Source organism: Salvelinus fontinalis, chromosome 26 (genome assembly GCF_029448725.1).
Source record: "Salvelinus fontinalis isolate EN_2023a chromosome 26, ASM2944872v1, whole genome shotgun sequence".
NCBI lineage: Eukaryota > Metazoa > Chordata > Actinopteri > Salmoniformes > Salmonidae > Salvelinus > Salvelinus fontinalis.
Genome location: NC_074690.1, coordinates 26,542,996 through 26,567,534, shown reverse-complemented (window position 1 = coordinate 26,567,534; position 24,539 = coordinate 26,542,996). Strand labels below are relative to the sequence as shown.

At 42.2% G+C, this 24,539-nt stretch overlaps 1 protein-coding gene across 2 annotated transcripts in view; it reads right to left on the bottom strand.

Moving 5' to 3' along the window:
* LOC129824018 (tenascin-R-like) overlaps nt 1-24,539 on the bottom strand; it is a 163,845-nt gene that overhangs the window by 42,676 nt on the left and 96,630 nt on the right. The window contains exons 6-13 of one of the 2 annotated variants that reach the window (XM_055883286.1): nt 15,488-15,638; nt 12,969-13,238; nt 11,407-11,610; nt 10,463-10,552; nt 7,991-8,254; nt 5,392-5,658; nt 3,072-3,191; nt 2,465-2,608 (exon numbers count right to left, since the gene is read on the bottom strand). In XM_055883286.1, the coding sequence (XP_055739261.1) occupies nt 2,465-2,608; nt 3,072-3,191; nt 5,392-5,658; nt 7,991-8,254; nt 10,463-10,552; nt 11,407-11,610; nt 12,969-13,238; nt 15,488-15,638 (1,510 nt within the window). The remainder of the gene's footprint in view (nt 1-2,464; nt 2,609-3,071; nt 3,192-5,391; nt 5,659-7,990; nt 8,255-10,462; nt 10,553-11,406; nt 11,611-12,968; nt 13,239-15,487; nt 15,639-24,539) is intronic. The other variant, XM_055883287.1, reaches the window with a different exon arrangement.

Here is a 24,539-nt window from a genome sequence, read left to right as displayed (position 1 = left end):
AGGAAACACCGTGCACCTGGCTCCCTTGTTTAGCACGTGCACCTGGCTCCCTTGTTTAGCACGCACTGCGCCCGGCCCGCCACAGGAGTCGCTGGTGCGCGATGAGACAAGGATATCCCTACCGGCAAACCCTCCCTAACCTGGACAACGCTAGGCCAATTGTGCATCGCCCCACGGACCTTCCGGTCGCGGCCGGCTGCGACAGAGCTTGGGCGCGAACCCAGAGTCTCTGGTGGCGCAGCTAGTCCTAGACCACTAGGGCTAGCTGCTAGTGCCCTAGACCACTGCCCCATCCGGGAGGCCTGGAATGAATGGTTTTGACTGTACTGCGCCTTTGTTATCTTCAACCTAGTGGACAACCAGGAAGGGAAACGCTTTGTTTCGTCGCTTTCTAAGTAAACTTCAGCGTTAGCATAGCAAACACAACATTCTGTTAGTTATAGCATGACTTTTGCTATGTAAATATCATTGTGGGTTTACCAATAAAGTTACCATATGATTTTTACTATGATAAACGTCGTCTGTCATCTTTCATCATTATGAATTTGATATGGACTACTGTACATGTAACTTTCAATGAGGGTTGGTAGCAAAGTTTAGAACAATCAGAATGCTGGGTTTTTGTCAGGCAAACTGGGTCTCGTGAAAAGATAGGGGATAACGTGATGTAGTAATCACGTGAAAAGGTAATTTTCACGTGATGTAGTCACCTGTCTCAATCAATGAGATAAGATTTGATGGATTACTTCATGGAGCAAAAAAAATATTTATTCTAATAACAGAGCATTTTGTAAATTCAAACGAACAACCTGCAACTAGCCATGGAAGTTTAAATGACATGCGTTGTCTTCCAAGTCAGGAATTGAGGAAGTATCGCCAAGTAAAGGTTGTTCAAAAATGATCTGTGCTACGCTTTACACCACCTAAGAAATAACGCCTACCAGCCAGCTGGAACAGTAGTAATGGTCTGACTAGGCAATATTTTTAATAGCTAATATTAATGCAACGTAGTAAAAACACAAGAATCTGCTGAACCACAGTACCTGTCTGACCCAGCCACAACCTTTAGCTGGACAGTTGACTCAGATCGAGTGAATCCTGGACAGTCATTACCTTTGGAATTGCAGCTAGTGCCTCAGTGCCTGACAACAGTAGCTACCCGGCCGGCAGGACTCTCCAGCGACTGCACAAAAACTCTTCCTTAGCGCTAAGGATCTTAATAAGCTGTCTGTGTTTTTGTTTCTGACCTGTAAGTGGAGCACCAGCCCAGCTCCGTTCATGGCAGCGCTTCTCATCTCACACATTGGACTTTGAGACACTTTTAGGCACAGCGAGCTCCTCTTTCCGTAACGGTTTTTATCTCTTTCTTGCTGAACCACAGCACAATGGAATGATATTGTTCTACTTATGACCCTGTTTTAATGAGCGGTGCCAAGTGCTCCTTCACATAGTTTTGTAAAACACTGCCTGCGACTCTGCAGCATTAGCAGAATGCTAGTGTTCATCTGTTTCTCTGAAAATAAGTTAATAGCAAAGTAAACGTTAGCGTGTTTTCTAGTTTTGAATTACATGAAGATTGTTTTCCCTTTTTTGTTTATTTGGGGGTGTCTCTCTCTGTCTCTCTCTGTCTATCTGTGTGTGGAGTCCTGAACCTTTTGGTTTTGGAAAGACATCTCTACCTGGCTCATCAGTATGCAGTAGTGCACTCACTTTGCATGCAGTGGCGAGCTGGTTAAGCCCATGTTAGCGGAGTTCAATTCACACCCAGAGGAGCTGCTGCAGCCTACACACCTCTCTCTGGTAGTTCACTAGATGTAAAATATATCTCACATCTCACACAGCTCAATGCTACGGAGGTCTGTCTATCTGACTGACAAACTGCCTGACTGCCTGACTGCCTGTCTGACAGAGGAGAAGCAGAGACAGAAATAAGGTGAGGCTAACAATTTTAAGGCCAAGGGGGTAATGGTAGCTACAATCGCTACAGCAGCAATGAGAGGCAGGTATTCTACTGTCTGTGTCTGAACATAATTTCTTAGTGTGCAGGTGGCAATGTGAGAGATCAACGGAGTGGGTACTAAGAATAAAATTCACTGAAAAGACAGAACGTTCCATTTATCTTGGAAAGACGCTCTGTCTGACTCCAGAACATTTTGTTCCCCAATCTCATACTCCGAGGAGCACATATAATAATAACTCTAGCTATCATTTTAGCAAACAAGCTAGCTCACTTGTCAGTCAAGAAAACATTGACTCACTGGAAAAGTTACCAAAACAGGATTGTATTGGTTGTTGTTTGATAGTTTAGGGGTACCACAGCATGTTTGCAGAAGTTGTATAGGATGTGGAGACAAAGATTATATGATGATATACATTGTCAGTTCCTCTCTATAGTGGCATTATAGCTGAAGCAGTACAGGATCGTAAGGGGTCAGAAAAGATAGTAAGGGGTCAGAGGTCAGACCTGTGAAGACACTGGTGGTGATGGACTTGCTCTCCTGGCTGCCCCGCACAACGTTCAGGTTGATCTCATACTCTGTTGCTGGGTGGAGGCTGGACAGGGTGTAGTTAGTGACGTCATTGTCAATTACCACGCTGTCCACTGTCCCTGAAGAACATTGTATTCATTTAATGTCGCACTGTTACAGTACGCAGTCTTTCTTTTATAAGAAGTTGAACTTTCTCCTCCAATGGCAAACAATGTAAAAACATGATTTGGTCACACTTGGATTTGGATCGTCCCATATAGATGATCTACAGACGGTTATACTATCAACACACTATAGGTTGATAAGCAACTGCTTACTAAGGTTACGGTTAGGGTTAGGTTCAGAATAATGATTAGGTTAAGGGTTAAGCTTATGGTAAGGGTTAAGTTTGGGGTTGGGATGAGGGTTAAGGTTAGGGTTTGGGTTACGGTGTTAGTGGATAGTTTGTTGAAATGTGGTTGACAGTTATTGAACATCTACGGAATATCTACAAACCATCTACTTGGGTCTATCCAAATAAAGTGTTACCCATAATTTTTTTATGAACTTTTCACTGAAAACATGCCAGAAATGTTTGCTTACCTCTTGCTGATTGATAGGACATCTTGTAGTAGTCGAAGGGAGCGAATGGTCTCAACCATGATATGATGACGGAGTCTTCAGTGGCATATGACACAGTCATCTCTTTAGGTGGATCCATTCCTCCAATAGAGAATCATAGTACATGTTAAGAATGAAGAGATGTCCTTGCTATTGAGACACACACTATACACTAATACAAGATGTTCTTGACATTTGACATAATCTTCTCATGAAAACGGCTAGCTCCATGTCGCCATGTATATGAAAGGGAAGGGAACACTGACACTATCTCTGTCTCCAATCAAGGTGCATGAATTGGGGAACAAACATAAGTGAAGAGGAAATTCAGCTACTCTTGGAGGACACTCAAGGCACTGGAAGTTAAATAAAGCGTAGATAAAAATGCTTCTTTATTGATAAAAACAATGCATTTCTGGACACATTTTCCTCCCGTAGAGTAAAAAGCGCTGTGTTTATCCTGCATATTAGGTACATCATAAAATATGTACTAAAATAGCATGCTTCTCTGGCCAGAGCGAGGAGAACAGAGAGGGATATTTGCATTGTGATCGAGTTTGGTTGCCCATAAGGGATTAGTTCATGATTTGTTTATGTGTCCCCAGAGCTCTTACCGCTGCGACAGCAAAGGTTACCAGAGACAATGTGAGCAAACAATTAAAGTGACTTATAAGGTCGGCATCCATTATGGAGGGAAGGGATAGAGAGATTGGTTCTCTCTATTGTTGTGGAATGAAGCTATAGAAATGCTTGTAAAACCAACGCCACCACCCTCCAATTTCCATTACAATAATGAATATTATTCACCAGCACTGACGACGATTCATAAGTTAGGCTTCAGCCTCATTTAAATTCTGCTAGTAGGAAAGAGTGGTGTAAATAAGTTGTGATTATTCATGTATGCCTATCTTTAATTATTTCCCATTCAGCAGTGCAGGCTGCTGTAATAGCTCTGAATTTAGACTCAGTATTCATGTGACATGAGATAATTTGTGCAAACTGACAGACTGCATCAATGTGCTCTGCTGCTCCAAGGTGCGTCCCAAATGATACATATTCCCCACAAACTACACTACTTTCGATCAGAGCCCTTTGGGCCCTGGTAAAAAGTAGTGCACTAAATGGGGAATAGGGGCCATTTGGGATGAAACCCAAGTCTAACCTGCCTTCACCTGAGGCATTACAACATATGGTACAGTAAACATGTCATCACTTTATTCAGATTTACCATAAGAACTACCACTTAAACATAAAGAACTTTCAACCTACAAAGACGGTCAGGTGCCACAGCAAGCCCACCAACCCTGTGGTTAATTTGCATATAATAACATAGTGTGATAACAAGCTGAAAAAAGCAACGCAATAACAAAACACACAGATGCCAAAGAGCTGCAACAAATGCATCCGTCTGAATCTGCGAAACCCCTAGCCTTCATTCCAGAAATCTGTATGTCACCAGACAAAGAGAAAATGGCTGGCACTCTGGCAGACAGTGACTAAGATAGTTGGCATGTAGAGCAGTAATCAGACAGCAGTATGCAGGTGGCTATCCGCAGAGTTAATATCAGAGTGTTTAGAGAGCTGTCCTGTCCTCCTCAGACAATAGATCTTCCCTTGGGCTTGGCAGCTGTAACTGTGAGTAACAGCCTGCTGATGCGACAGCTGAATATTCCTGACACCTCCAGGTTTAGGCAGGGGTAATTAAGGGAGGATTACACACCCAAGCATTAATAAAGAAATGAAAGGTGGAGGGGAACGTTGTTCTGCAGTGAGTGCAGCTGTGTGTGTAAGAATCTTAATGAGCAAGAGGAGACATGCCATAAAAGTGTCAAGATGTTGTTCTGTTCTGGAGCTAGACTACTTGCTGACAAACAGAATGCCATTTGAATACCACAATAAACTCCAAGCACGTACTGCATGTATAATGTGATGTGTATCCTAAGTACAGGAAGTTTTATATATCCTAAAAAGTAGTCCTTCGTTAGCAACTGTCTTGTCAGCAAACAATCAGCCAAAATCAGACATCAATGCACCCTGTGGACAATCAATACATAAGATGTTGCAGCAGTTTTGTATTAGTCAGTAGTTATTTAGCCTTGTTGTTGTTCCTGTGTGACCCTCCATGAGCCATGGGAACCTCCAGCGTAGCTCTGGGTCGTATGCATTAGGGCACACCGTAGCGAAACGTTTTGCAGCGGGAATTTTTTGTTGTTGTTTGTTTATCATTGTTTCAGTCTGTTTTCTTCCATTTGGTGCCTAATGAATACAACCTTGTTTCCCCTTGCAGAGATAAATAGCCTACCTGTGGTGAGCGTGGCTGTGACAGCCTCAGACTTCACCTCTCCATGTATGGTGATAAGGCTGACGGTGTACTCTGTGGAGGGCAGGAGTCCCTTGATAGAGGACCGGGTCTTGGATCCATCCAGGGTAACCTTGGACGTGTCAGTGCCGTCCTCAGAGCTATAGGTGAGGATGTAGAGGTCTGCGGGTGGGGCAGGGGCGCTCCATGCCACCGTCACCGAGTCCCATGTGACATCAGACAAGTAGAGTGCTATGATGGGGCGGGAGCCTGAAAGTCAAAGGTCAAAGATACTGGCTGCATGGTCATGAAGGGCTGTAAGGGACAGCTGCTGTCAATATGGCAGGTGGTGTTGAGGTTCTCAGTCAGTCAGTGGATGGTATGGCTGGTTATTAATTGGCAGATCTCTCTGGAGGTTCTCTCCTTCTCAGTGAGACTGGCAGTAAAGTAATGAGCATGATGGGGGAGCATGGAAGTGAAGAGCTGCAAATGGAATACACACAGCGTGGAAGGCCCGTGACAATGGAATGAGGCTGAATGCTGAGCAAAGGACGAATGTCAAAGTTGACAGCAGAGACTGGATGAAAACATGTCTGTCAACGAGGCATGGCTGTTTTTGAAAGATTCACCAACAAAAGACACTGGTTGAAGTGTGTTGTCAGAACAAGAAGAAGCAATAGGAAATATAAAGACTGCCAAGACAGTTTGCTGTCTGATGTAGATGAGTGTGAAAGAAAGAGGGACAGGAAAGATTAACGGAGTGAACGCAAATAAATATTGATATAATGTTTTTCTCCATTGGATGGGTCAATTTGATGAAGGACGGTTATGCGATTAACAATCTCATGTAATAGCTAACTGTCAATTATTAACATGAATTGTTGCATCAAAGCTTGACACTACCTAATAGCTCGATTTGTAGTCTCCTTCCCAAAGTAGTTCCACATGACATGCAATGTCAAGCCTATCCTCTAGTACAGCAATAATCTCTACTTTTCAGCAACATAATTGCTTTTTTAGGGATGTGAGCACTTCACTGAAAAAGCTCACCTTTATCCAGTTTATTTGAAAATAAACCTTTATTTATAGACTTCTGTACGTCATCTATTCATCTAATAGATTAATTTGGTGGATGCCTATTTGTCCTATTTTGCATGTACAAGTGTGTATTAAACGCATGTGTGAATTGGAAATGTGTTTTTGCATATCTGAGACACCCTCAGAGAGTGGGGTCATGGCCAGGGTTAGCCATTATCAACGGCAACCCTGGAGCGATTAGGGTACCGATGCACCAAGTCTGGAACCAGCAGGACCCTAAACAACCCCCAAGCTATAAGACTGCTACGTAAATAGTTAACCAATAGCTAAGTGGACTATATGACCCCTTTTGCACTAACTCACTAACTCTTTTGACTCATTACACACGCTGCTGTTACTGTTAATTATCTATCCTGTTTCCTAGTCACTCTATCCATACCTATATGTACACATCGATCTCAATTACCTCGTACCACTGCATTGACTCGGTACTGGTACCCTATGTATATAGTATATATCGTTACTCTTTGTGTATTTATTCCTTGTGTTATTTTCTTTTTTAAATGAAATGTTTTTTCTCTCTGCATTGTTGGGAAGGGCCCATTAGCATTTCACTGTTAGTCTACGCCTGTTGTTTTACAAGCATGTGATAAATACAATTGACTTAGTGCCTTGGTCAAGGGCACATCAACATATTTATTTTACCTTGTCAGCTCAGGGATTCGAACTAACAACTTTTCGCGTTACTGGCTAAGCTACCTGCCGCTGAAACTGATACAGATGCAGTTACAGTCCAGTCCGCATCCTAAATGGCATAGGGTACTAATTTTGATCAGAGCCCAATAGAATCCCTAGAAGGGGTAAATAACGTCTGACCATGGCTAACTCATGGGGTAAATGCAGTGGTGTAAAAAATACTTTAAGGACCTACTTAAATAATTTTTTGGAGTATCTGTACTTTACTTTACCATTTATATTTTGGCCAACATTTACTTTTACTTCACTACGGTCCTAAAGAAAATCATTTACTTTTTACTCCCTACATTTTCCATGACACCCAGAAGCACTTGAATGCTTAACGGGACAGGAAAATGGTCCAATTCACGCACTTATCAAGAGAACATCCCTGGTCATCCCTACTGCCTCTGATCTGGTGAACTTACTAAACACAAATGCATCTTTTATAAATGATGTCTGAGTGTTGGAGTGTGCCCCTGGCTATCCGTACATTTTAACAATAACAAAATGGTGCCATCTGCTTTTCTAATATAAGCAATTTGAAATGATGTACAGTTTTACTTTTGATACTTAAGTATATTTAGAACCAAATACTTTTAGACTTTTACTCAAGTAGTATTTCACTGGGTGACTTCCACTTTTATTTCAGTAACTTTCTATTAAGGTATCTATACTTTTACTCAAGCATTACAACTGGGTACTTTTTCCACCACTGGGTAAATGCTATTGCTCTGTTTAGACTACTTCCACCTCTGCTATTCACAATAGTACAATGTAATGTCAGTTGTGTCAGTTACTTGGTCCCGGTAAAGTACAGTTCCAGTACCTGTGAAGCCATCAATGGTGGCTGCAGTGCTTTGCTGCCTTCCCCTATGGGCAGCTACAGTGATGGTGTATTCTGTGCCTGGCTCCAGGTCATTGAGCGTGGTGGTGGTCACGTCCTTGGGGACGGTCACCTCCGTGGTCAGGCCAGATGAGGAGGTGTAGGTAACCATGTAGTGGTCGATAGGCCCCTGGACCACCCCCCACAGCAGGGTGATGGTGTTGTCTGTGGACGCTGTCACAGTCAGGTCCATTGGGACATCCAGACCTGAAACGCACAGTAAAGAGTAGTTCAAGTATAATCAACATATAGTAAACATACCAATAAAACAATTTATATTTACGATTCAATTCTTGATTGCCATACCAACCAAAGTTGTAAAGAATTTGATTTAGTGCAGCTAATTAAAACAGAGACAAAAATATACATACAGTATACAGGTGCCTTCAGAAAGTATTCACACCTCTTGACTTATTCCACATTGTGTTGTGTTACAGCCTGAATCTAAATTGGATTAAATTGAGATTTATTGTCACTGGCCTACACATAACATCAAAGCGGAACTATCTTTTTATATAGATAGTTATATAAAAATATAAGGTGAAATGTCTTGAGTCAATAAGTATTCAACCCCTTTGTTATGGCAAGCATGTAACGCTCGTCGGAAAGATGAGACCAAGGTGCAGCGTGGTACGTGACAAAGCATAAGTAAGTTCAGGAGTAAAAATAAACTTAACAAGTCACATAATAAGTTGCATGGACTAAGAGCATTGGGTGAGTAACTAAAAGGTTGCTGGTTCGAATCCCTGAGCCAGCAAATTGGAAAAATCTGCCGTTCTGCCATTGAGCAAGTCAGTTAACCCCCAACAACAACTGTTCGGCAATGATGTGGACATTGATTAAGTCAGCCCCCTGCACCTCTCTGATTCAGAAGGGTTGGGTTAAATGCGGAAGACATATTTCAATTGAATGTATTCAGTTGTGCAACTGACTAGGTATTCCCATTCCCTCTGTGTGCAATAATAGATTTTAACATGCTTTTTGAATGACTACCTCATTGCTGAACCCCATAAAAACAATTATCTTTAAGGTCCCTCAGTTGAGCAGTGAATTTCAAACACAGATTCAACCACAAAGACCAGGGAGGTTTTCCAATGCCTCGCAAAGAAGGGCACCTATTGGTAGATGGGTAAAAAAAAGCAGACGTTGAATATCCCTTTGAGCATGGTGAAGTTATTAATTACACTTTCGATGGTGTATCACCATACCCAGTCACTACAAAGATACGGGCATCCTTCCTAACGCAGTTGCCGGTGAAGAAGAACAACACTCAGGGATTTCACCATGAGGCCAATGGTGAATTTGAAACAGTTACAGAGTTTAATTGCTGTGATAGGAGAAAACTGAGGATGGATCAATAACATTATAGTTACTCCACCAATACTAACCTAAATGAAACAGTAAAAAGAAGGAAGCCTGCAAAGAAGAAATCATTCCAAAACATGCATCCTGCCTGAAATAAGGCACTACATTAAAACTGCAAAAAATGTGGTAAAGAAATGTATTTTATGTCCTGGTTACAAAGCATTATGTTTGGGGCAAATCCAACACAACACATCACTGAGTACTACTCTTCATATTTTCAAGTATGGTGGTGGCTGCATCATGTCATGGGTATGTTTGTCATTGGCAAGGACTAGGGACTTTCTTAGGGTAAAAATAGACTAAATAGAGCTAAGCAACATCATAGTGGAAAGCCTGGTTAAGTCTGCTTTCCAACAGACACTGGGAGACAAATTGACCTTTCAGCAGGACAATAACCTAAAAAACAAGGCACAAAAATACACTGGAGTTGCATACCAAGACAACGTTGAATGTTCCTGAGTGGCCTAGTTACAGTTTTGACTTAAGTCGGCTTAAAAATCTATGGAAAGACTTGAAAATGGCTGTATAGCAATGCTCATCAACCAACTTGACAGAGATTGAAGAATTTTTAAAGCATAATGTGCAAATATTGTACCATCCAGGTGTGCAAAGCTCTTAGAGACTTACCCAGAAAGACTCACAGCTGTAATGGCTGCCAAATGTGATTCTAACATGTATTGACTCAGGGGTGTGAAAACACATATAAATTAGATATAACTGTATTTCATTTTCAATATAGCTGCTAACATTTCTAAAAACATGTTTTCATTTTGCCATTATGAGGAAATGTGTGTAGATGGGTGAGACAATTCAGGTTGTATCACAACAAAATGTGGAATTAGTAAAGGGGTATGAATGCTTTCTGAAGGCACTGCAAATTGGTATTTTGACATGCTTTTCTTTCATGCTTCAATAAAATTTAAACAAACATAACATGTAAGAAACAAAAGAGAACAGGGTGGTGAATTTCTGCTTACTGAACTGGTAGTTGTGATTTTCTGTGTCAGATCACTGATTTGCACAGATGAGCCAGGCGATTAACTCACTTACCAGTTCTGGCGTTCATTGTGGCAGGAGAACTCTGGTTGGTGCCAAGCATAGCCGATATGCCAATGCCATACTCTGTACCTGGCAACAAGTCTGTGAGAGGAGAGGAGAGGAGAGGAGAGGAGAGGAGAAGAGAGGAGAAGAGAAGAGAAGAGAAGAGAAGAGAGGAGAAGAGAGGAGAAGAGAGGAGAAGAGAGGAGAAGAGAGGAGAGGAGAAGAGAAGAGAGGAGAGGAGAGGAGAGGAGAGGAGAGGAGAGGAGAGGAGAGGAGAGGAGAGGAGAGGAGAATGAGAATGAGAATGAGAATGAGAATGAGAATATGACAGATGGAAAGAGACAAAACATAGACAATACCTCAACAACTATTGATTTTAATTTGTATGTGAATAGAAAACCATAAACATAAGCTGGTTATGTGAATTAATCTCTCCATACAATACCCCGGCGGACAATACAGTATGATGATATTAAAGAGGAAAAATGAGCAGGCAGATGGAGCCTTTCAGAACTGCCTATTAAAAACTGCATTAATAATGAAGGGCTTGCCACATACCATGTTCATCAATGTGTTTTCTTAAAATTTCTGCTAACCTTTTTCCGAAAAGCATAATTAATCAGAGTCAAAATCGATATTACAACAGTAAGCTTATCAGGTTACAGAAATGGAGAGAGGAGAGCATTGATTGCTGTCATGCCGCGCAGACAAGGCCTTCCCTTATTCTGATGTGCTCTTTACGTACGTATCTGAAAACTGTTAATGTCGGCAACTTATCAATACTCTTTAGTTAAAACGTCTTAATAAAGTGTACAACATTTGAATCTCACTCAGTCATTCAACAGACATCCTTATCATACTACACAATGCCACTATAGTGAATCATGTGTAAGCAACATTACATTAATTTGTCCTAAAAACAGAGGTGTAACAAAAACTCAAATTATCCCCACTTGTGAGTGTGGTCTTGCTGGTGGGTCCATCGTTGAGTGGGACAATGACCTTCTCGTATTGGTCCCCTGCTAGGGTGCTGTAGACCACCTGGTACCCCTCTACCTCCGCCTCGCTGTTGTCCCACTCCAGCTCCAGGGTGGTGGAGAACTTGGACAGCACTCGCAAGTTCTTGGGGGCGTCGATCTCTGAGAGGAACACCAGAACTGACAATGTTGGGGCCACTGAGACCAATCATCAGAAGTGGGACATAGTTTCCACGTGCAGTTCCATCAGCAAGTCAGATCGTAAAAAAGGATGATATGACCATAGAAATAAAATTACTAATGACTATTTCTATGCCATTCTTTATTGTATTTGTAAGAGAAGACATTGTGAAAATGTCAAGAGCCAAGAGTACAGTAGGTGCTACACTACTGTTCAAAAGTTTGGGGTCATTTAGAAATGTCCTTGTTTTGAAAGAAAAGCCAATTTTTTGTCCATTAAAATAACATCAAATTGATCATAAATACAGTGTAGACATTGTTAATGTTGTAAATGACTACTGTAGCTGGAAACGGCTGATTTTTACATAGGTGAACAGAGGCTCATTATCAGCAACCATTACTCCTGTGTTCCAATGGCACGTTGTGTAAGCTAATCCAAGTTTATCCTTTTAAAAGGCTAATGGCCAGAAACAAAGGACTTTCTTCTGAAACTAGTCAGTCTATTCTTGTTCTGAGAGATTAAGGTTTTCCATGTGAGAAATTGAAAAGAAACTGAAGATCTCGTACAACACTGCGTACTACTCCATTCACAGAATGATTAGAGCCAGTTTGCGCTGTTCTGTGAAGGGAGTAGTACACAGCGTTGTACGAGATCTTCAGTTTCTTGGCAATTCCTCACATGGAATAGCCTTCATTTCTCAGAACAAGAATAGACTGACAAGTTTCGGAAGAAAGTCCTTTGTTTCGGGTAATTTTGAGCCTTTAATCGAACCCACAAATGCTGATGCTCCAGATACTCAACTAGTCTAAAGAAGGCCAGTTGTATTGCTTCTTTAATCAGAACAACAGTTTTCAGCACTGCTAACATAATTGCAAAAGGTTTTCTAATGACCAATTAGCCTTTTAAAATGATAAACTTGGATTAGCTAACACAACGTGCCATTGGAACACAGGAGTGATGGTTGCTGATAATGGGCCTCTGTACGCCTATGTAGATATTACATTTAAAATGGAATGTCTACACTGTATTCCTGATCAATTCAATGTTATTTTAATGGACAAAAAATTGGTTTTTCTTTTAAAAACAAGGACATTTCTAAATGACCCCAAACTTTTGAACGGTAGTGTATATTCGATGGATGTGTCTATAGTGATGGATGTGTCTATAGTGATGGATGTGTATATAGTGATGGCTGTGTCTATAGTGATGGCTGTGTCTACAGTGATGGCTGTGTATATAGTGATGGCTGTGTCTACAGTGCTGTATGTATTCACAAGAAAACATCTTATTCCATCAAACACAATAATGTGGAAGCAGCTGCTTGTACAGTACGGTCCTATTGTTGTACGGTCCTCACCGGTGCTGAATTCTGTGGAGATTGTTCCACTCTCATTGCCCTTGCGAACACCACTGATGGACACCTCATAGCGCGAGCCTGGCCTCAGCATCTGCAGGGAGTACTGGCTGAGGGTGGGCTGCAGACGGAAAGTAGTCTTGGGCCTGTCCCCTCCTACCAGGCCATAACGCAGCACTATCTGGTCCATCTTTGCCTTGGGATTGGTCCACTCCACGAAGGCCACAGAGTCCGAGACATCACGCACTATCAGCTGTGTCGGCCCATCAATCACTGTAGGGGACAGGAGAGGTAAATCTACATGACAGGGTTCCTGATCTTATGTGATTCCAAAATCACACCCTGTTCCCTACGCAGTGTGCTACTTTTGACCAAGGCACATAAGGTTCTGGTTAAAAGTACAGCACTATATAAGGGATAGGGTGCCATTTAAGCATCTATACAGTTCACACTAATACTGCAAGAGGCATGGCCACCATGACTATTGTTGTACCAAGTAGCACCAGAACGAATTAAAAACCATTGCTTTGCACTTTTAGAAACATAAGCTTCGATAAAAAATAAGTGATACAAGCAAGAGCAGTGTGTGGGTTTCTCTTTCTCTGAAATGATCCCTGTTTCCATGATGCACCTGCAGCAAGATACATGTACAGTATATCAGATGTTCGCTCAAGTGCCTTTTGAAATTTGTTGGCAGTGTTGGTAGTGTCACGCCCTGATCTGTTTCACCTGTTCCTGTGAATGTCTCCAACACCTACAGGAGTTGCTTATTTTCCCCAGTGTACTTATCCCTGTGTTTCCTGTCTTTCTGTGCCAGTTCGTCTTGTATGTTAGTCAACCAGCATGTTTTTCTCGCGTGTCTTTCCCGCGTTTTTTTCCTTTTGCCATTCTCTTTTTGATAGTCTTCCCGGTTTTGACTCCTTCCTGACTATGGACTACTTTTCCGCCTGCCTGATCATCCTGCCTGCCCTGACCTTGATTCTGCTTGCCCTTAGGTACCTTTTGGACTCTGAACTGTTTTTGACCCTTTTGCCTGTCCAAGACCATTCTCTTGCCTTACCCTATTGGATTAATAAATAATGTAAGACTCCAACCATCTGCCTCCTGTGTCTGCATCTGGGTCTCACCTTGTGTCATGATAGGCAGGGAATGCAGTTTATTAGTTGCTGACCATGTAAAACAAAACAAGAGACTTGGGGCATTACTGAAATAACTACAAAAATACACCCAATAATCAAATAGTTTCCATGGCAATTGTGTGGATTCTTAAATAATTTGATTACATCTGAGAAAACAAATGATGCTGTTGTTTATACAAGCATAAACAACTAAATGTTATTGGAGGTGGAGGAACATTTGCTGCAGTGTAGTTAGCGCGACTGAACAGTACACTACATTTATAGCGTTGACATTCTGTGAGGAACCAATGTCAAAGTGGTGCCCTCTGATTGGTCACGTTTCTCTCAGAGAGTGTTAATTGGCTGTCCTTGTAATTTACTAGTTTTTCACTGAGTCTGTAGGGAACATCTGCTGCTTCAAAAGGCCTTGTAACTAAGCTAAACCTCATCCATTTCTTCTGACCTGAAGATTAACACCTGAAACACCTACTGTAATTGACTGCTAAACTATTAATGTGATAAACCAGACAGAAAACAGTTTGCTGTGTTTTCTCGAAGATCACACTAGGGGTTTCAAGATTCTTGGCCAAGAATGAATTCCCTCATTCCCTCACCAGAAGTTTGGTATCTTTCTCTCTTTTTTTTCTTTCCTCAAAGAAGGATGGCTAAATCTTTACGCCTATAAATAATTGAGTGACTTAAAATGTGTCTTTCTTTATCCAATAAGGTATCTGTGGGTGGACATGGTGAAAAATGTATGAACGCTCATGAATTATGAATGCCTTAATTACAACCGACAGTGGGCCTGGGTTGGAAAATTAATGGTGTTTTCACTGCGGACACGTAATTTGAATTGTTATGGAAAAGTTCAATTGAATCTAATCCCACTGTCTGGAACTGTCAGTCTGAGGAATTCCTGGGTGAAGTTTACATTAAGTGCATAATTGCTGGCAGACCAAGTCATTCGTCAAGGTGACATTTCCCATTAGTCTCAGCCGTGTGATGCATGTAGTGTATGTGAGATGTGTATGTGTGAGTCCCCCACATCTTGAGTGGTCTTTTCTGAGCTCCACTGATTAGCCTGAAGACTATCACATGGAAAGAACAGGATAGGGGTGGGCATACGGGAACACATCCTGTGGAGACAACAGCGGCAAAGAGACTCATTTTCAGTGACATGGGGATAATACAGAAACAAAAGCTGCAGTAAGTATATGGAAACTGTGAGCCAACTGAGGGAGTTCCTAATATGGATGCCATACACAAGATACCCACAGCTCTATGCCCTCAAAAACTTACCAGCAGGGATATTTCAACAACCAAATGTTTATGGACATATTAGATAGATAGAAGTTTGTGAATTATGGTTTGGTGAGATTTGAGCAATCACAGAACCATACATACATGTGGTGACGGTGGCGGATACAGGCTGGCTGCGGCCTTGGTCCCTCAGAGCTACCAGGTTGACGGTATACTCCTCCCCTGGCCTCAGGCCTGTCTGGTGGAACGAAGTGATGGTGCTGGGTAGCTGGGCTGTCATCCCTCCATCATTGTCCTGTCAGAGAACACAAACGAGCATAACGCTTTGGCTTCACTTGGGCTCCTCTTGTCATACAGTACATAGTATGGTTTCCAAATGGAATCCTATTCCCTACATAGTGCACTACTTATCATAGGCTCTGGTCAAAAGTAGTGCGCTATAAAAGGAACAGGGTGCAATTTGGGATACACATTCTGTCTTCACTATAATATACATACACAGGTAAACAACCCCACCTGCTGCCCGTGCAGGAGTGATTTATGGTTCCACCTGGGCTACTCCTGGACAGATGGTAGTGCAAGGTGGCTTAGCAGTTCAGACGTCTTTTTCTGTTCCGCATTGTCGTGTCCTGTATATATATATATTTACACCTTTCTTTGCATATCTATATTTATTTTATTATCCAAGAACTCAACTACAAAAGCTTTCCTGCAAAAGCTTTCCTGCAACCCGCTTCACCAATTACAAAAAGTATTATTTTACCTCAATCTGAAAATCCATCGTGGAAGCCAGCCAGGGGCTAATTCAGAAGCTAGCCTGAAAGCTAACCAGAAGCTACTCCGATAGCCAGCCAGAAGCTAATCTGTAGCTGCCCCGAAATTAGCCGGTTTGCTGGCTAGCGTTGGTGTTTCAGCTGCCCACGTTTAGTGGTCATCAGCTATTCCTTTAGCTCGATAATCTACCGGCACTTTTGTGCAACGCGACTCGGACCGGAGCATTCCGGGACTCTTTTTCTCTCAGTTTCCCCGGATTCCAGCCGCAGGCTCTGGACACTTGCACCTTGATTTCGCAGCTAGCTAGCTGCAAACCGTGTGACTATTGGCTTACGTCGACCCCGGAGCAAACTCAAATCATTCTGGAGCTAGCCAGCTGAGGAGTTCCATCACCATCCGGACCCGTTTCTTTTGTTGCTGCTGCAGATACGGAACCCCACCGGGCCTTCACGACTGACTGCCGCGACTGACTGCCGACGTTATCTGCCCGAGGGATTTATCCAACTGGCACCTCCGTCCCGACGTTACCTGAACGCTCATCTGAGGCCCGCTAATCGTTAGCTGTCTTATCGGCTGCTATTTGAACAAGTATATCGGACAACTATTATTATTATTATTATTTATTTATTTTATTTTTTTCCTTGGGTCACTATATCTATTTTGCCAATTTGGATTGATCCCCTCTACCACACGGAACCCCACTACACGGAACCCCACTAACCTACCGACGGAAACGCACGAGGTATCTACAAACAGACCTCCATCCTATGCTGCTACCGTTAGCCATATACCCGGCCAGCTGTCTGGATCGCCACGACCCCAACCAACCTCTACTCACTGGACCCTTATTGATCACTCGATTAGCATGCCTCTCCTTAATGTAAATATGCCTTGTCCATTGCTGTTCTGGTTAGTGTTTATTGGCTTATTTCACTGTAGAGATTCTAGCCCTGCTCTCTATACCATATCCAACCTCTCAGTTCCACCACCCACATATGCGATGACATCACCTGGTTTCAATGATGTTTCTAGAGACAATATCTCTCTCATCATCACTCAATACCTAGGTTTACCTCCACTGTATTCACATCCTACCATACCTTTGTCTGTACATTATTCCTTTAAACTATTTTATCGCCCCCAGAAACCTCCTTTTACTCTCTGCTCTAGTAGCTCTAGGCGACCAATTCTCATAGCTTTTAGCCGTACCCTTATCCTACTCCTCCTCTGTTCCTCTGGTGATGTAGAGGTGAATCCAGGCCCTGCAGTACCTGGCTCCACTCCTATTCCCCAGGCGCTCTCTTTTGATGACTTCTGTAACCGTAATAGCCTTGGCTTCATGCATGTTAACATTAGAAGCCTCCTCCCTAAGTTTGTTTTGTTCACTGCTTTAGCACACTCTGCCAACCCGGATGTTTTAGCCGTGTCTGAATCCTGGCTTAGAAAGACCACCAAAAATTCAGACATTTTCATCCCCAATTACAAGATTTTCAGACAAGATAGAACGGCCAAAAGGGGCGGTGTTGCAATCTACTGCAAAGACTGCCTGCAGAGTTCTGTTATACTATCCAGGTCTGTTCCCAAACAATTTGAACTTCTACTTTTAAAAATCCACCTCTCTAAAAACAAGTCTCTCACCGTTGCCGCCTGCTATAGACCACCCTCTGCCCCCAGCTGTGCTCTGGACACTATATGTGAACTGATTGCCCCCCATCTATCTTCAGAGCTCGTGCTGCTAGGCGACCTAAATTTGAACATGCTCAACACCCCAGCCACCCTACAATCTAAGCTTGATGCCCTCAATCTCACACAAATTATCAATGAACCTACCAGGTACCACCCCAATTCCGTAAACACGGGTACTCTCATAGATATCATCCTAACAAACTTGCCCTCCAAATACACCTCTGCTGTTTTCAACCAAGATCTCAGCGATCAGTGCCTCATTGCCTGCATCCGTAATGGGTCAGCGGTCAAACGACCTCCACTCATCACTGTCAAACGCTCCCTGAAACACTTCAGCGAGCAGGCCTTTCTAATCGACCTGGCCGGGGTATCCTGGAAGGATATTGATCTCATCCCGTCAGTAGAGGATGCCTGGTCATTTTTTTTAAATGCCTTCCTCACCATCTTGAATAAGCATGCCCCATTCAAGAAATTTAGAACCAGGAACAGATATAGCCCTTGGTTCTCTCCTGACCTGACTGCCCTTAACCAACAGAAAAACATCCTATGGCGTTCTGCATTAGCATCGAACAGCCCCCGTGATATGCAACTTTTCAGGGAAGCCAGAAACCAATATACACAGGCAGTTAGAACAGCCAAGGCTAGCTTTTTAAAGCAGAAATTTGCTTCCTGCAACACAAATTCAAAAAAGTTCTGGGACACCGTAAAGTCCATGGAGAATAAGAACACCTCCTCCCAGCTTCCAACCGCTCTGAAGATAGGAAACACTGTCACCACCGACAAATCCACTATAATTGAGAATTTCAATAAGCATTTTTCTACGGCTGGCCATGCTTTCCACCTGGCTACCCCTACCCCGGACAACAGCACTGCCCTCCCCTCTGCTACTCGCCCAAGCCTTCCCCATTTCTCTTTCTCCCAAATACAGTCAGCTGATGTTCTAAATGAGCTGCAAAATCTGGACCCTTACAAATCAGCCGGGCTAGATAATCTGGACCCTTTCTTTCTAAAACTATCTGCTGAAATTGTTGCCACCCCTATTACTAGCCTCTTCAACCTCTCTTTCGTGTCGTCTGAGATCCCCAAAGATTGGAAAGCAGCTGCGGTTATCCCCCTCTTCAAAGGGGGGGACACCCTTGACCCTAACTGCTACAGACCTATATCTATCCTACCCTGCCTTTCTAAGGTCTTCGAAAGCCAAGTCAACAAACAGATTACCAACCATTTCGAATCCCACCACACCTTCTCCGCTATGCAATCTGGTTTCAGAGCTGGTCATGGGTGCACCTCAGCCACGCTCAAGGTCATAAACGATATCGTAACCGCCATCGATAGGAAACAATACTGTGCAGCCGTATTCATTGACCTGGCCAAGGCCTTTGACTCTGTCAATCACCACATCCTCATTGGCAGACTCGACAGCCTTGGTTTCTCTAATGATTGCCTCGCCTGGTTCACCAACTACTTCTCTGATCGAGTTCAGTGTGTCAAATCGGAGGGTCTGTTGTCCGGGCCTCTGGCAGTCTCTATGGGGGTGCCACAGGGTTCAATTCTTGGACCGACTCTCTTCTCTGTATACATCAATGATGTCGCTCTTGCTGCTGGTGAGTCTCTGATCCACCTCTACGCAGACGACACTATTCTGTATACTTCTGGCCCTTCTTTTGACACTGTGTTAACAACCCTCCAGGCGAGCTTCAATGCCATACAACTCTCCTTCCGTGGCCTCCAATTGCTCTTAAATACAAGTAAAACTAAATGCATGCTCTTCAACCGATCGCTGCCTGCTCCTGCCCGCCTGTCCAACATCACTACTTTGGACGGCTCTGACTTAGAATATGTGGACAACTACAAATACCTAGGTGTCTGGTTAGACTGTAAACTCTCCTTCCAGACTCACATCAAACATCTCCAATCCAAAGTCAAATCTAGAATTGGCTTCCTATTCCGCAACAAAGCATCCTTTACTCATGCTGCCAAACATACCCTTGTAAAACTGACCATCCTACCAATCCTCGACTTCGGTGATGTCATTTACAAAATAGCCTCCAAAACCCTACTCAATAAATTGGATGCAGTCTATCACAGTGCCATCCGTTTTGTCACCAAAGCCCCATATACTACCCACCACTGCGACCTGTACACTCTCGTTGGCTGGCCCTCGCTTCATACTCGTCGCCAAACCCACTGGTTCCAGGTCATCTACAAGATCCTGCTAGGTAAAGTCACCCCCTTATCTCAGCTCGCTGGTCACCATAGCAGCACCTACCTGTAGCACGCGCTCCAGCAGGTATATCTCTCTAGTCACCCCCAAAACCAATTCTTCCTTTGGACGCCTCTCCTTCCAGTTCTCTGCTGCCAATGACTGGAACGAACTACAAAAATCTCTGAAACTGGAAACACCTATCTCCCTCACTAGCTTTAAGCACCAGCTGTCAGAGCAGCTCATAGATTACTGCACGTGTACATAACCCATCTACAATTTAGCCCAAACAACTACCTCTTTACCTACTGTATTTATTAATTAATTTGTTTTGCTCCTTTGCACCCCATTATTTCTGTCTCTACTTTGCACTTTCCTCCACTGCAAACCAACCATTCCAGTGTTTTTTAGTTTCTATTTGACTTGCTGTGTTGTACTCACTTCGCCTCCATGGCCTTTTATATTTTTATTTATTTATACATATATTTGTTTGCCTTCACCTCCCTTATCTCACCTCACTTGCTCACATTGTATATAGACTTTTTTTTTTTTTTCACTGTATTATTGACTATATGTTTGTTTTACTCCATGTGTAACTATGTGTTGTTGTATGTGTCGAACTGCTTTGCTTTATCTTGGCCAGGTCGCAATTGTAAATAAGAACGTGTTCTCAATTTGCCTACCTGGTTAAATAAAGGTTAAATAAAAATAAAAATAAATAAATAAAATAAAGTAAAAGTGCAGGGGAAGGATCTGAACAAACCTCAAACCTCACTGCTCTGACGAGCACCAAGCTATGGCATTCATAAATATAATATTGTGACTGGCTTTATGATAAATTCAGCTTGAGTTAGTTGTTCTTTTGGCGGTTAAGCTCCAGGTCTTGTTAAGAGTTCTGTGATAAATGACATTGTAAAAAGGGTGATCCACATAATATTTGATTGACAGGTTGATGATTGATTGATTGACTAACTGACTGACTGACTCTCTGACTGGATGATTGAAAAGTGAACAATCCTGATAAGTACATTGGTATGGTATATTGTGTAAACAACTGTGAATATGTAATATTGCCAGGCCACCATGTCTCAGGAAACTGCTGTTGGTGTAGGGTGGGTGAGCCCTCATCTCTCATTTCTTTTGGCACTGTGAACTCTTGTTTGTCACTAGTCACTGCTTTTCTGCTCACATCCATTACGATATTGTCAAGTTTCAGGTCACTTTTGGATTAAACCCACAGAGGTTGAGACTCTGACTTCTAATATGATTTCCCAAGTGTTGACGTTGAGCTTGAACCCCTCAAACCCTTATGGGGAAGGGGATAGATAGCAGACAGTCTCTTAGACAGAATCATACCAAATGATGTAGATTGAAGTGCACTGTGACCCAACTGCTCCCATGCCATTTGGTATTCATAGCCTGTCACCTCCAAAAAAGCTTTCCAAGTTAATGTCCATGGCATTTATGCTTTTCATCTAAAAGCCCCAGGCTTAAAGTCTTTGAGCCCAGCCAAACTTCTATCCTTCCTAGCCGGGAACACCTAAATGAGAAAGCCAATTATGGAGAGAGGTACTGAGGATTAGAGTACCTTGTGTTTATAGAGGGAATTAAAGGGAAAGCTCTCCTAACTTTGAACCTGTAGCTATTATGGTTATGAGTTTGAAGACGGCTCCTGCTTGCTGATCCACCTAATCGTCATTAAGCCTTGGGCAATCCATCATCTAATTTGACAGAGACTTTAACCTGTTTGGGCTGCAGGGGCAGTATTGAGTAGCCGGATAAAAGGTTCCCATTTCAAACGGCCTCGTACTCAATTCTTGCTCGTACAATATGCATATTATTATTACTATTGGATAGAAAACCCTCTCTAGTTTCTAAAACCGTTTGAATTATATCTGTGAGTAAAACAGAACTCATTTTGCAGCAAACTTCCTGACAGGAAGTGGAAAATCTGAAATCGATGCTCTGTTCTAGGGCCTGCCTATAAATGTCGTTGATATATATCAGTATACATGCACTTCATACGTCTTCCACTAGATGTCGACAGGCAGTGAGAGAAGAAATGGAGTGTATAACTTGATCTGGGGTCAAACAAAAGCTCTTTGTACGACATGTCACCAGTTTCCTGTTTTCTGGAGAGCGCGTGAAGGGACCTGGTTTTGCCTTCTGTACAGCTGTCGTTATAGACGACTAATATCTCCGGCTTTGATTTTATTTGATACATGTGACAATATCATCGTAAAGTATGTTTTTTCAATTTATTAGATTATTGAAATGTTTTCGGGACGTTAGGCGTGTTGCGTTGTGTGCCTTTGTTCAGGAAGGAGAGCTTCGCGCCACTTTGCTAGCTTTACGTGCTAATTGACTGGAGAAGAGGACATTCTAAATCCAAACAACGATTGTTCCCGACAAAGGACCCCTTGTACAACATTCTGATGAAAGATCGTCATGAGTAGGACCCATTTTATGATGCTATTTCACATATCTGTCGAACATGTTGTACTAGTCGTTTGCGCCCAGAGTTTGGGCACTCTCTCGCTATAACTAAGCTGGATGTCGTAATGAAGTTATTTTTAGAATTCTAACACGGCGATTGCATTAAGAACTAGTGTATCTATCATTTCCTATACAACATGTATTTTTTAGTAACGTGTATGTATAGTTATTTGGTCAGAATAGTTTGAGTGTCATAAAAATATCCGCACATTCTGGGAAAAAGATGCTACGGTAGCACAATGTATAACCACTGATTTCAGCTCTAAATATACACATTTTCGAACAAAACATAAGTGTATGTATAACCTGATGTTATAGAACTGTCATCTGATGAAGCTTATCAAGGTTAGTCAAAAATTATATATCTTTTGCTGGTTTATTCGCTATCGCTAACGTGCCTATTGCTATCGCTAACGTGCCTTGATGAATGAATGCGGTAGTGTTCAGAAATATTGGCTGGATTCACAAGATGTTTGTCTTTAATTTGCTGTACACCATCGATTTTTCAGAAATGTTTTATGATGAGTATTTAGGTATTTGACGTTGGTGTCTGTAATTTCTCTGGCTTTTTTTTGTGACGGTAGCTGTGATGGTAGCTGCAATGTAAAACTGATTTATACCTCAAATATGCACATTTTTCCAACAAAACATAGATTTATTGTATAACATGTTATAAGACTGTCATCTGATGAAGTTGTTTCTTGGTTAGTTTGGTTGGTTCTTGGTTAGTTAGGTTGGCTTTGTGCATGCTACCTGTGCTGTGAAAAATGTCTGTCCTTTTTTGTATTTGGTGGTGAGCTAACATAAATATATGTGGTGTTTTCGCTGTAAAACATTTTGGCTGGATTCACAAGATGTTTATCTTTCATATGCTGTATTGGACTTGTTAATGTGTGAAAGTTAAATATTTCTAAAACATATATTTTGAATTTCGCGCCCTGCACTTGAAGTGGCTGTTGTCATATTGTGCCCGGCTTCGGGCTTGCAGCCCAAAGAAGTTAAGTTGAACGGTGAGAAATCAATCCCCCTCCCAAAATGTTCCACTTTTTCAACAATCTGAGAGTCAAAATCTAGCCAAGGATGGGCATATCAAAAATGCATGTTAAATTTGGTTTGGCAAAATAATGTTTGTATTTTTTTTTAAAGCCTCCTGAGATAGAACTCACCTGAGCTGACAAAGACAGGTTTTATTGTACAGTTTGTTGTTGTTTTTGTATTTGTTGCTCTTCAGCATACTGCCGTGTACAGAATTACGTTGCTCTTCCCAGATCATCGCCAACCATGTTCTGAATGTTTTGAAGTCAGAGGGACTGAATGTTTTCAACTCCATGGGGAAGCTGCATATGTACACTACCGTTGGACATTTCTAAGTGACCCCAAACTTTTGAACGGTAGTGTATGTTGACTGTGTATTCTTCTTGTTCCTGAATGACAAAATATGTATAATGTTGTTTCATGTTATGTAAACTACTGTTTTGTTCAAAATATGTTAGGGGGCTGGAACCAAAAATGTTATGACATGCATTATTCTAGTTAGTAAATCCAATGTGAAACATGATAACTATATTATCCTTAACTAGCAAAGTTAATCAATTCTTCTCTAATTAAAAATATCTCCCTTATTTCTGAATAAAGCTTGTAACGTTAGTAGGCTACAGTAGCCTTTGCTTCGAAGGGGCAGGTAGCCAACCCAGCTAGCACAGTGGATCTGGAACGATTCTGGCTGAGAGTCAGACTCGGCCAACGTCCTGTGGCCCAAGTCTGAGCCGCCTTTGGCAGTATTACTTATGGCTAGGATGCGGGGACTGAGCTCGGGCCGATTCCCCTGTGAGTTATCTGTCCCAAATGTATTACCTGGGGCCCGGGCCGATTGGGGCTACTCTCTGGCAGATGATTACACGGGCTGCCTTATATAATTAACATTTCATTATTTATTTTTCCATATTTTCTTATTGTTTCTGTGATCAAAAAATACAATTAACAATAAAATGAAATTCTTTAAAACTTCTTAAGGATCCGCCCCTCTTTTTTAATTTT